Source organism: Magallana gigas, chromosome 5 (genome assembly GCF_963853765.1).
Source record: "Magallana gigas chromosome 5, xbMagGiga1.1, whole genome shotgun sequence".
NCBI classification, from domain to species: domain Eukaryota; kingdom Metazoa; phylum Mollusca; class Bivalvia; order Ostreida; family Ostreidae; genus Magallana; species Magallana gigas.
In genome coordinates this window covers 48,129,836-48,143,510 of record NC_088857.1, presented here as the reverse complement: position 1 = coordinate 48,143,510, position 13,675 = coordinate 48,129,836, and the positions used below count along the sequence as shown (strand labels likewise).

General features: G+C 35.7%; 1 protein-coding gene across 1 annotated transcript; it reads left to right on the top strand.

Annotated features, from left to right (window-relative positions):
• Window positions 1–63: 63 nt before the first annotated feature.
• On the top strand, window positions 64–12,025 carry LOC105335700 (protein usf). The gene is made up of 3 exons (XM_011439734.4): window positions 64–178; window positions 1,918–2,253; window positions 10,880–12,025. The coding sequence occupies exons 2-3, from the start codon at window positions 1,930–1,932 to the stop codon at window positions 11,249–11,251; spliced, it is 696 nt and encodes a 231-aa protein (XP_011438036.3). The 5' UTR covers window positions 64–178; window positions 1,918–1,929; the 3' UTR covers window positions 11,252–12,025.
• The last annotated feature ends 1,650 nt before the right edge of the window (window positions 12,026–13,675 follow it).

The following is a 13,675-nucleotide window of genomic DNA, read 5'->3' as shown; positions in this document are numbered from 1 at the left end:
CTTTGACACCCCCTCCTTCCTTCTACCCTACTTTGATGACTCATATTTATCATATAATTTTAGCGCGCACTGTCCCTCCATACATCTGAAGCAGAACCGGGAAGTGACGCACCTGATTGGTAGATATTTAAGATTGCCTGGATCGCCCCTCGCCGTATTCTGGCACTCTCTGTCAAGGGTAAGTTTCGGGTATTTTATGTCGATGTTATGTCTGCAGTTGATTTTAGTACAATGCTAGTGTAGTGCTTTACATGTTACTCCGCCTAAGGTCATCGCATTTGACCGATGAAAAGATTGCTATCTTTTTGGACGATTGGTATTTATAGAAATTAGATTTGACATGATATCTGATATGACAGACGTTTAAAGGTTTTGTTTACGAGATTCATGTTAAAACGTAGGATTTCGTTAAACAAATGCAAAGCCTTGTTGTGCACCCTAAAATTTAGATATGGAAAACCATGGGTTACAGCAAATTCACTGACAACCAGCTCATGTTACGTAGTTTAGAAGTGGTTTGTTACGTAGTTTAGAAGTGGTTTGTCAGATTTCAGTATTTAACATGAAAGTATAACAATATATAAATAGTGCCTGTTTGGGAGGGTAACAGTTGAAATTGACACCCCGAGAAAACCATTGTCAACCGACGCGAAGCGGAGGTTGACAATGGTTTTCGAGGGGTGTCAATTTCAACTGTTATCCTCCCAAACAGGCACTATTTATTTTGTTATACTGAATGTCTTTTTTAAAATTTTTAAGAAAATTTTACTGCTTTTATATAGGAATAACGTGAATTCTACAGCGAACCGTACGCGCATAATTTTCGCGCATGTAACATTTTTTAATGTTACCCGTTGCCAAGTGCGTTGCTAACGCTGAGGGTAATAGTAAATATTATTAACTGCGTCTTAACCAATCAGATTTCAGTATTTAACATGAAAGTATAACAAATATATATTGTTATACTTTCATGTTAAATACTGAAATCTGATTGGTTAAGACGCAGTTCATAATCCGTTCTATTACCCTCAGCGTTAGCAACACACTTCGCAACGGGTAACATTAAAAATTGTTACATGCACGAAAATTATGCGCGTACGGTTCGCTGTAGAATTCACGTTATTCCTATATATAGGCAGTAAAATTTTCTTTAAAATTAAGACATTCAGTATAACAAAATAAATAGTGCCTGTTTGGGAGGATAACAGTTGAAATCGACACCCCTCGAAAACCATTGTCAACCACCCCTTCGCGTCGGTTGACAATGGTTTTCTCGGGGTTTCAATTTCAACTGTTACCCTCCCAAACAGGCACTATTTATATAGTGTTACCCATTGCTAAGTGTGTTGCTAACGCTGAGGGTAATAGAACGGATTATCAACTGCGTCTAAACCAATCAGATTTCAGTATTTAACATGAAAGTATAATAATATATCTTGTTTTCTATTTTCCAGAATAATTGTTCTATCTGTGTTTTCACAATTAAGCATCTGCCCCAAGAGCGGAGATGTAGACCCCCTTTCTTCCCCCTTCATCGAAATTCAGAAATTTTATTCAATCACATAGTAAAGTGATTCCCCCCCCCCCCCCCCCCCCCCCCATCAGGAGGAAGATATTGTGCCTGTGTGTGGTGAATGATGTAAAAATAATAATATTTATTAAATTCAAATCTATATATAATTTGCTTCTATCTATTGATGAAATAATAGCAAGAGCAAAGCGTCAGGAAGCACTGTAAACTCTAATGATAATGCCTGGGCTAAGAGAAAATTCAGACTACTGCTACGTTTGACAAACTGAAAATTCTGTCATCAGATTTGTACCCACAATTCCGCGTAAATTGAACGGTGGCACCATAAAACATATTAAAAGGCTGTTATAGGAATGATAATTAAAGTTTCATTTTTTATTTTTCAGAAATTTACAACCATGAGTGGTGAAAAAGTAACAATAAAATCAGAAAATCCCAAAGGGGATTTGCCATGCATTGTCTTTGATGAGTTACTGGCCGAGAGTGACAAGGGACTGGTGGTTATCCAAGAATGGTGGGGAATGAACAAGCAAATCAAAGAAGAGGCCCACGATATCGGCAAAATGGGAAATTTTGTTACAATCGTTCCAGACCTGTACAGAGGAAAGATAGCAACGGACCATGAAGAGGCCGGCCATCTGATGAGCAACCTCGACTGGCCAGGGGCAGTCAAAGACATCCGGGCCACTATCCTCCACCTAAAGTCCATGGGCTGTAAAAAGGTAGGGAGTTTGGGACTTTAGCTCAAGTTTTACATTTTATATATGCATTAATCTGACAGTTCATGTAAGGAGATAACTGTAATAATTACAAATGAAACTAAAATGCAAAAAAAGGACAATTTCATGATAACTGAAGTTTTAAGGTGGGAAACCTCAAGTTTTGATTGTGTTTGGTGTTTGAATTTTAACAGCCCCATAGAGATTAGGCCAAAATAAATTAATAGTGTGTTTCCTATTCCAGCTTAAAAAAAATAGGGTAGGTAGGTAGGGAAAACATTTTATTTTATTTAAACATTTTATTTTTTTTCACTTCAACAACAATAAACAAGTTGGAAAAGATGAGTTTATTTTTTTTCTGCCAAAAGGCAATGATGCATTGTTTTTTACCGCTGTCATCAAGTTTTTACCCCCCCTGGTGATGACACTTTCGAATTGTTATTGACAACAATGTGCTTGGCAAGCATGATGCCAATTTCCACAAGAAATCGCTGTCAAAATAAATCTTTAAATTGGTGTAGAGTATGTGTTTTCTCAAACACGGAAGTGACTAAGATTGGAATTTCTAAAAGTAAAACCGGAATTGTTGATATCCGGATTAATATATCAACGATAAAATGTTAAGGGTCGGGACATATTTTTAGGGTCAGTCGGGGAACCGGTGTCATATAATATTTTGATACCGCGAAATATTGAACTCGGGTTCAATATATTATGCGATATTATGAACCTGGGTTCAAAATATCGCTGCGATATATTGAAGCCCCCCATAAAATATTGAACCCCGGGTTCAAAATATTATGGCCGCGATATTTTGAAACCCCCTACTGTTTCCAATTCCCTTTGGAGAGGGGGTTCAAAATATTATGGCCGCGATATTTTGAACCCCCCTATTGTTTATTGCTATTGGAGAAGGGGTTCAAAATATTATGGCCGTGATATATTGAACCCCCTACTGTTTCTAATTCCCTTTGGAGAGGGGGTTCAAAATATCATGGCAGCGATATTTTGAACCCCCCTCTATTTTTCATTGCTATTGGAGAGGGGGTTCAAAATATTATGGCCGTGATATTTTGAACCCCCCTCTATTTTTTATTGCTATTGGAGAGAGGGTTCAAAATATTATGGCCGTGATATATTGAACCCCCTACAGTTTCCAATTCCCTTTGGAGAGGGGGTTCAAAATATTATGGCCGCGATATTTTGAACCCCCCTCTATTTTTCATTGCTATTGGAGAGGGGGTTCAAAATATTATGGCCGTGATATTTTGAACCCCCCTCTATTTTTTATTGCTATTGGAGAGAGGGTTCAAAATATTATGGCCACGATATTTTGAACCCCCCTCTATTTTTCATTGCTATTGGAGAGGGGGTTCAAAATATTATGGCCGTGATATATTGAACCCCCTACAGTTTCCAATTCCCTTTGGAGAGGGGGTTCAAAATATTATGGCCGTGATATTTTGAACCCCCCTCTATTTTTTATTGCTATTGGAGAGAGGGTTCAAAATATTATGGCCGTGATATTTTGAACCCCCCTCTATTTTTCATTGCTATTGGAGAGGGGGTTCAAAATATTATGGCCGTGATATTTTGAACCTCCTACAGTTTCCAATTCCCTTTTGAGAGAGGGTTCAAAATATTATGGCCGTGATATTTTGAACCCCCCTCTATTTTTCATTGCTATTGGAGAGGGGGTTCAAAATATTATGGCTGTGATATTTTGAACCTCCTACAGTTTCCAAATCCCTTTGGAGAGAGAGTTCAAAATATTATGGCTGTGATATATTGAACCTCCTACCTTTTACCAGGATTATATTGAACCCCTCTCCTATTTCCAATTCCCTTTTGAGAGGGTGTTCACAATATAATGGCTATGATATTTTGAACCCCCCTCTATTTTTTATTGCTATTGGAGAGGGGGTTCAAAATATTATGGCTGTGAAATATTGAATACCCAATCTCCCTTCCATCTGAATTACATTGCATATTGAAAATGTGGTTTAAATATTATTTTTGCAATACACTGCACCCACCTTAATTTCAAATTGGAGAAGGGGATCGAGATATAATGTCTCAGAGTTATTTTACACCCCCCTCCCCAACAATCTTATTAGCAACTTCATGTATACTTGGTTACTCTAAATGATAGTCCTCAAGTGGGAAAGGAGGCTAACTCCTGTGTGTTGTGTATACACAGGGTTGGGAAACATTCAAATTTTATTCAGGCTTTATGGTATCCCTATTATGTTATACCAGTAATGAGGGGGTTCAAAATATTATGGCTGCAAAATATTGAAAACCCTTCTTATCACTGGCTGTTGGAGAACGAGGGGTTTCAAAATTTAATGGCTGTGAAATTTGTCATTGAACCCCCCCCCCCCCCCCCCTCAAATCTTTACTTCATGCATATACAGAATATACAGAATTCAATTTTTTTTTGGGGGGGGGATGGTAGATGGGAGGGGGGGGGGGGTATAATTGTGCTTTAATTGTCAGTCTGTAATAAAACATATTATGAATGAAAAAATCATATTGTTTTGGTGATTCTTTTTGTTACCAAGAAAATAGGGTATCCTGGAGGTTACTCTAAATGGTAGTCCTCAGGTGGGAGAAAAGGGGGCTAACACCTGTGTACTGCGTATACACACCAGTGGTACGTAAACATTAATTTGCTCCCTTCATAGCTGACATCAGCCTGTATGGTATCCCATGTGATACAATTTGGGAATTGCAAATGGACTGGCCCAATCTAAAGGTTGCATACCTTAATAAAGTAGGTAAAATAGGTAGGGGGTTCAATATATTACAGCCATAATATTTTGAACCCCCTCTCCAATACCCAGGAAAATTAAGGGGGGCTCAAAATATCGCGGCCATAATATTTTTAACCCCCCCTCCAAAGGGAATTGGAAATAGGTATGGAGTTCAATATATCGCAGCCATAATATTTTGAACCCCCTCTCCAAAAGCAATGATAAATAGAGGGGAGTTCAATATATCGCGGCCATAATATTTTGAACTCCCTCTCCAATGGGAATTGGAAATAGGTAGGGGGTTCAATATATCGCAGCCATAATATTTTGAACCCCCACTCCAATGGGAATTGGAAAAAGGTAGGGGGATCAATATATCGCTGCCATAATATTTTGAACCCCCTCTCCAAAAGCAATGAAAACTAGAGCAAAGCTCGTTGCAAAGCAACGAGTGGGTCTTCCGGTAATGTCGAAAGTAAAGCTAAAAGTTCCTGTAAAAAGCAGGGTTCTTAAACCAACATAAGAAACTAAGACGAAAAAAATCGAATTATTCTTCATACGAATTAACAAAATCCGAATGATTCCAAGTACGAATTAACAAAGCTTATCGATTTCAAGAACGACTTAGCAAATACAAATCCGAATGTGTAAAAGTACGATTCAACAATTATCGAATAATTTTAGGTACGAGTTAATTTAACTCTGAACATAAAACTATTTTCTTAACCAAGAATGTGGAATCAAAATGTCCGGAAAAATCAATTTTTAAACCCCTATATCTCTGTATTGCATCGTCCGATTTAAGAACGGATTTCAGTTTTGAATTATGAATAATAAGCTCTTATTTTCTGTTATTATAATTAATAACAAATTATCGCAAAAAATAAGTTATTATGAAAAGTCTTCGTAGCCCCTTTGGCCCCTTATTTGAGGGGTCACTCCTTTTTTCTTGATATCAACTGATATCAGTCTTGTAAATATAAACATATTTTGTTCAACATGTATTCACGAATTGTTGACCGTTCTAGAGATATCCGAACAATTGTGTTTTAGGGGCCGACCCTTAAACTCCTTACCAGGGCCACCAACATACAGTCATTTCATGCATATCTTTTACAAACTTATGCTATGGTATGCGATTTTAATGATATGCTATGAGATTTGTATGCTATGCTATGAGATTTGTATGCTATGCTATGAGAAATTGAAATGAAGGGCTTAATGATATGGTATGCTATGGTATGCTATGAGATATGAACAAAAACGCCTCCATACACAGAAGAGTTCCACACATTTTGAGGTAAAATAATAAGAAGCCAAAGTTTACCACAAATCTATGATGTAAACATTTATTTTTTCAAATAAAAACATTCAAAACCGCGTTAAAAGAATTTTGTATGCTATGCTATGGTATGATATGGTATGATATGACGAATGCGATTCTATGAAATTGTATGCTATGGTATGAGATTCCAATGCTATGCTATGAGATTGCAATGCTATGCTATGCTATGGTGTATGTTGTAAAAGATATGCTTGAACCGACTGTATATGTTTTAGATACCATATCGTTAAGAACATTATTTTAAGCATTTTTTGTTCTATAATTCTTATCAAAATATTTCTCCTTTTCTAGATATGAATATCAAAGTTTTGGACATATGGCCCCTTGAAACCCCTAATTACGTATCATATGACATATGTATGGTACCGTATAGATAAACAGATGTACAATGAACATTTTTGGTTCTATACTTGATAACAAATTATTTTTCAGTTAAGAGTTATTATAAAAAGAATTTACAGCCCTCTTGGCCCCTTATTTGAGTGGCCAGCCCCTTTTTCTTGATATCAAATAAAAGGTCTTGTAAATATAAACACATTTTGTTCAACAAGTGTTCAGAAATTGTTGACCGTTCTAAATATATCTGAACAATTGTGTTTTAGGGGCCGACCCTTAAAATCCTTACTGGGATCACCAACAACATTTTTTTAGGGAGCATATTGTTAAGAACATTATTTTAAGCATTTTTTGTTCTATAATTCTTATCAAAATATTTCTCCTTTTTAAGATATTTAAGATCAAAATTTCGGACTTTTGGCCCCTTAAAGCCCCTAATTACGTAACATATGACTTCGACATGGTATGTTTAGATAAACAGATGTACTATGAACTTTTTTGGTTCTATGATTGATAACAAATCATTTTGCAGTAAAGAGTTATTGCAAAAATACTTTAGAGCACTCTTAGCCCCTTATTTGAGGGGCCGGCCCCTTTTTCTTGAAATCAAACGAAAGATTTAGTTAATCTGAACAACTTTTGCATTACATGTCTTAACAAAATATTTACACATTAAAAGCTAGGGCCGAAAATGTGCGAAAATTTCATGAAAAAAATTGGTGCCAATTTTTGAGCTCAGGCGAGCTTCGCCGCCTTGCGCATTTTTCAAAAAATCAAATAAATAGGATCATCTACAGACATTCATCTACTATCCCTGAAAGTTTCATATTTCTATCTCAATTAGTTTTTGAGAAGTTACGTGGACAAAATGGGCCTTAAAATTTCACTAAATCCTCAAAATCTCGAACAGGAAGTGACGTCATCAAGTAGAAATTTTATAATATCAAGTACTTTTAATGCTCAATAAGTCCTGAAAATTTCATGCAAATCGGTCGAGTAGTTCACGAGAAATAGCGTTCGAAAAAAGTCAGAAAAAAAATAAAAAATAAAATAACTAGAGCAAAGCTCGTTGCAAAGCAACGAGTGGGTCTTCCGATAATGTCGAAGGTAAAGCTAAAACTGTCTCTAAGAAGCAGAGTTCTTAAACCAATAAGTATAAGTAAATAAAACAAAAAGAAAAAAAAATCGAATTATTTTTGGTACGAGTTCACAAAATCAAAATGATTCTAGGTACGAATTAGCAATAACATTATCAATTTCAAGAACGACTTAGCAAATACAAATCCGAATGTGTTTAAGTACGATTTAACAATTATCGATATATTTTAGGTACGAGTTAATTAAACTATGAACATAACATTCTTTTCTTTACCAAGAACGTGGAATCAAAATTTCCAGAAAAGTCAATTTTCAAACACCTATATCTTTGTAATGCATCGGCCGATTTTAAAACGGATTTCAGTTTTACATTAAACTTAATAAGCTTTTATTTTTGCTTTTATGATTAATAACAAATTATCGCTCTAAAAAAGGTTACTATATAAAGACTTTGTAGCATAGCCCTCCTGGCCCCTAATTTGAAGGATCAGCCCCTTTTTCTTGATATCAAATTAAAGGTCTCGCAAATATAAACATATTTTATTCAACAAGTGTTCACGAATTATTAACCGTTATAGAGATATCGGAACAACTGTGCTTTAGGGGCCGACCCTTCAACTCCTTACTGGGGCCACCAACGAAAAATGTTTAGGTATCACATTGTTCACAACATTATTTTCAGCAACTTTTGTTATACAATGTTTTTCAAAATATTTCTCCTTTTCAAGATAATATTGATCAAAGTTTTGGACTTCTGGCCCCTTCAAACCCCTAATTATGTAACATATGACTTTAGTATGGTCCAGAATAGATGAACAGCTGTACAATGAACATTTTTGCTTCTATAAATAATAACAAATTATTTTTCAGTAAAGAGTTATTATATAAAGATTTTAGAGCGCTCTTGGCCCCTAATTTGAGGGGCTAGTCCCTTTTTCTTAATATTAAATAAAAGATCTTATTAATATAAACATATTTTGTTTAATAAGTGTTCAGAAATTGTTGACCGATTTGGAGATATCTTGACAACAGTGTTTTAGGGGCCGACCCTTAAACTCCTTACTGGGGCCACAAACCATAAATTTTAAGGTACCATGTTCTAAAGAACATTATTTTAAGCAACTTTTGTTCAACATTGCCTTTCAAAATATTTCTCCTTTTTAAGATATTAATGATCAAAGTGTTGGTCTTCTGGCCCCTTGAAACCCCTAATTACGTAACAAATGTTTAAAATAAGGTACTGTGTAGATCAACAGCTGTACAATGAACATTTTTGCTTCTATAATTAATGACAAATTATTGCTCAGTTAAGAGTTAAAATTAAAAGACTTTAGAGCCCTCCTGGCCCCTAATTAAAAGGGCCAGCCCCTTTTTATTAAAACAAAACAAAAGCTCGTGTAAATCTTAACAACTTTTGCATTACATGTTTTAACAAATTATCAACAGGTTAAAAGATATTTTGCAAAACGTGTTAAAATTTTGCCAAAAATTTTGGTGCCAATTTTTGACCTCGGGCGAGCTTCGGCGCCGTGCGCATTTTCCACAATGTCAAAAACAGAGGATCATCTACAGACATTCATCTACATATTCCTGAAAGTTTCACTTTTCTATACCCTTTAGTTTCGGAGGAGTTACGTGGACAAAATGGTCCTTAAAAATTCACAAAAGCCTCAAAATCTCAAACCGGATGTGACCTCATCAGCTCAAAATTTTACATTCGCAAGCACGTTTTATGTTCTATCAGTCCTGTCAATTTGGTGAAAATCGATCAAATAGTTTTTGAGTTATAGCTCTCGAAAAATGTCAGAGGAAAAATGTAGAATAATAATAAAAAGAAACCGTAGAATAACAAGAGGGTCTTCCGTTGGAAACGGAAGACCCTAATAAGGAAAAGAAACAATAGAATAACAAGAGGGTCTTCCGTCGGAAACGGAGGACCCTAAATAGAGGGGGGGGGGGTTCAAAATATCGCAGCCATAATATTTTGAACCCCGTCTCCAATAGCAATGAAAAATAGAGGGGGTTCAATAAATCGCAGCCATAATATTTTGAACCCCCTCTCAAATGGGAATTGGAAATAGGTTGGGGGTTCAATATATCGCAGCCATAATATTTTGAACCCCCTCTCCAAAAGCAATGAAAAATAGAGGGGGGGGGGGGTTCAAAATATCGCAGCCATAATATTTTGAACCCCCTCTCCAATAGCAATGAAAAATAGAGGGGGTTCAATATATCGCAGCCATAATATTTTGAACCCCCTCTCCAATGGGAATTGGAAATAGGTTGGGGGTTCAATATATCGCAGCCATAATATTTTGAACCCCCTCTCCAAAAGCAATGAAAAATAGAGGGGGTTCAATATATCGCAGCCATAATATTTTGAAACCCCTCTCCAATGGGAATTGGAAATAGGTTGGGGGTTCAATATATCGCAGCCATAATATTTTGAACCCCCTCTCCAAAAGCAATGAAAAATAGAGGGGGGGGGGGGGGGGTCAAAATGTCGTGGCCATAATATTTGGAACCCCCTCTCCAATGGGAATTGGAAATTGGTAGGGGGTTCAATATATCGCAGCCATAATATTTTGAACCCCCTTTCTAAAAGCAGTGAAAAATAGAGGGGGGTTCAAAATATCGCGGCCATAAAATATTGAACCTGGGTTCAATATTTTATTTGGGGGGGGGGGGGGGGGGGGGGGGGGGGGATTCAATATATCGCAGCGATATTTTGAACCCGGGTTCAATATATCGCGGGGTTCAAAATATTATATGACACCGGAAACACAGTATTAATTTATCTACGCCTTAGCCACTTCTATTCTGAAAGTTAAGTAATAATAGCTTTTGGATGGAGCTAAGAAGATAAAATATATACTAGCTCTAGACAAATTCTTGCCAAGAACCCTTTCTTGTCATTGCAATAAAACAAAGATGGTGAGTGAGAGCTAGCGCAATGTAATGAAACATCTCAATTTAACATTCAAACTTATTTGGTAGTGAGAGTAGATACTTGCTTTAGCTAAAATTGGTCCTAGGCAAGTATTTGTGTTTGTTAGTTACAATTATTCCTCTATATTATTTTTTTTCTCTGTAGGTGGGCGTGACTGGGTTCTGTATGGGCGGAGCTCTCACCATGGCAGCAGGAGCCTTATTACAGGATGTTGTAGATGCCATTGCTCCGTTCTATGGAATTCCGGATGAGAAACTGTGTGATGTTTCCACTATCAAGTGTCCAGTACAGTGTCACTTCGGAGCCCTTGATGATTTGGTGGGGTTCTCATCTCCGAAGGACGTGGAAAAGCTGGAAGAGAAGTTCAAGGCGGGAAATGTGGATTACGAGATGAATATTTATGATGAGGCAGCTCATGCCTTCACTAATTCCTCCGGACCTAACTATCACAAAGACTCTTGTCATCTGGCCTTGCAACGATTATGCACATTCATGAACAAATCCTTGGTAGAATAGGTTTTAGACTGTTGCTTTAATAGATTAACTTTTTTATGTGTGCTGTAGATTATATGATATACACTCTGTTGATTTACCGCACTTTTGTTTTGCATTTTGCAGGTATTTTTATTTTTTAAAGAGTCCAGAAATATGTTATGTCATTGCAGTGTTAAATATTAAAATAAATGCACATCACGATAACATGTGGCTCATCTTAAATGATTTAATTCCACTCTCCAGCAATTTGTCATATCTTTCCCCACCTAGATTTTTGTTTGAGACGTTGCTATATTTAACTTTAGTCGTCAGTTTGTCTGGGTTTTTTTTAACTACAGCAGTTTACTCTTATTGTCTAAAGCAACTCCAATTCAGTCATAACTACATTTAGTTCAAATTTTTTTGTCAAAATAAATGTAACAAGAACAATCAGTATTTTTATTCTAGTCTGTTTATGTGGCTGTGAAAAAATCAAAACTTTGCGCTATTGAAATTTAAGATCAGTTACTGTAACATTTATATAATTATGGCTTGAGATTAGCTTTACCAGATATATGTATCGTTTACATTGACTGTGTTTCCCTGTAGCTTACACTGCCTTGTGAGACAACCAATATCTGCCATTAATAACAACACACCTAGTGCCATTTCACTGTTTTTAAAATAGTTACAGTATTACTGTTTTTCTTCTGGAACATTGAGAGTTTCTAAACCTTTCCTGGGTTACTCTCTTATGGTTTGAAAAATATTTTCCTACTTTGCTTTCTTTATAGTGAATAAATTACTATGAACATATCTGTTAACTCTTGTATTTTATACCTGTAATCTGGTGGATTGCACTATCAAGATTATATGCATCTTATAATCAAAGTACTGAAGTTGATTTTATTTTGATATTATTGATTAAATCAACGGTATGTTATTTTGCATAGCAAGTAGTTTCTTAGTTGTATTTGAATAATTATAGAAGAATTCCGAGCTATTGAAGGAAACCCCCATATGAATCCTGTTCTGTAATATTTAAAGATAGAAGTAAAGTCATCAAACTTAACGATGCATTATGTTTCAGTAACCGAAATATTTCTGAAAAATTGTATCCAAGCAATATTTTGAAAATCAAATAATAAAGTCTAGAATACGCCAGTACTGATTCTATCTTTATTTTGGATAGTCTGCCCTTTATTCCAAACGCTACCGCTGTAGAAATGGCGCTTTGGTAATCAATGACAATGAACCAGTCTTACTAAACTCTGGCGTAGGATTACATACGAATACAAAAATATCTATTTAAATTGTTCGTACCATTTAAAATCTGACAATTTTAATGTATTCATAAATAAGTTGCCTTGAAAAACAATGCATCTGAAAACATTACATCGAATTTATCGATCATTTTCAAGTACTAAATTTTTATTCCGTTTTGCCAGAGTAACTGCATAGAAGAGTTGATAAAAATCAATTCTCAAAAAGAAGTAATTTCCAAGTTACCTTTGTCATTTTACAGTGGGTTGTTTGCAAAATAGTTTCGAACAAATATCACAGCAATATGATTTGTTTTACAAATGTCTAAATTTGCCAAACCAGTTTAAGAGAAATTTCTAACGTCAAGATTTTGTGATACACGAGTAAAACTGTAAAACTTTCTCCAAGTAGATTAGTTTCGGGATCGTCTGTACCCGTTAAATAAACACAACTTGTCCAGACGCCTTTTCTGTGTAAATTTCATCTTCCGGGTTTGTGACCACAAGTCTGGGTGCTCGATCAATTCGATCATCCCTATATATATTGGGGGACTGGGAAGGTTTACAATAAATCACTTGATGAAACAACGACACATTCCGAAGGAGGGTGCAGTCAGTTTACTGTTAAATCCATTTTATGGGTACTTGCACTTTTCGCCGGGGTTTTCATTACATTTTTCTTCTGGTTCTGGACAATCAAATATTGATATCAGGTACACTTAACAGCAAGACTGAACATGTTTCTATTTGTTGCTTTTAAAGTGCAGTTTATGTGCATCTTTTATGCAGTTGTTAGATAAGAATAATCTAAAGTCATTTTGATGCAGTTGTTAGATAAGAATAATCTAAAGTCATGACTTGATAAAAATGAGTCACCACTTCATCTTGGCGAGAACTTTAAAATGTAAACATTTGATAAAGCACAAAAAAATTAGAACCTCGTTTAAGTCCTATTTTATACGGTACCTTTATACTACTACCAACTTTTTTTTCTTTTTTATATATATTTCTTTGAGGAAAAGAACATTTTATTTTATCTCCATCTTATATATTACATATTCCACCTCTTGGGACGATATAATCAAGGTCAATGATTAGTCTTTGAACTTTGACCTATATGCTTGTACTCGGGCTAGCGAACGCATGCGTTTTAATCCCGAATCCAATTCCTTACGGTCCAGGTTAATTAATCACGAAACACATG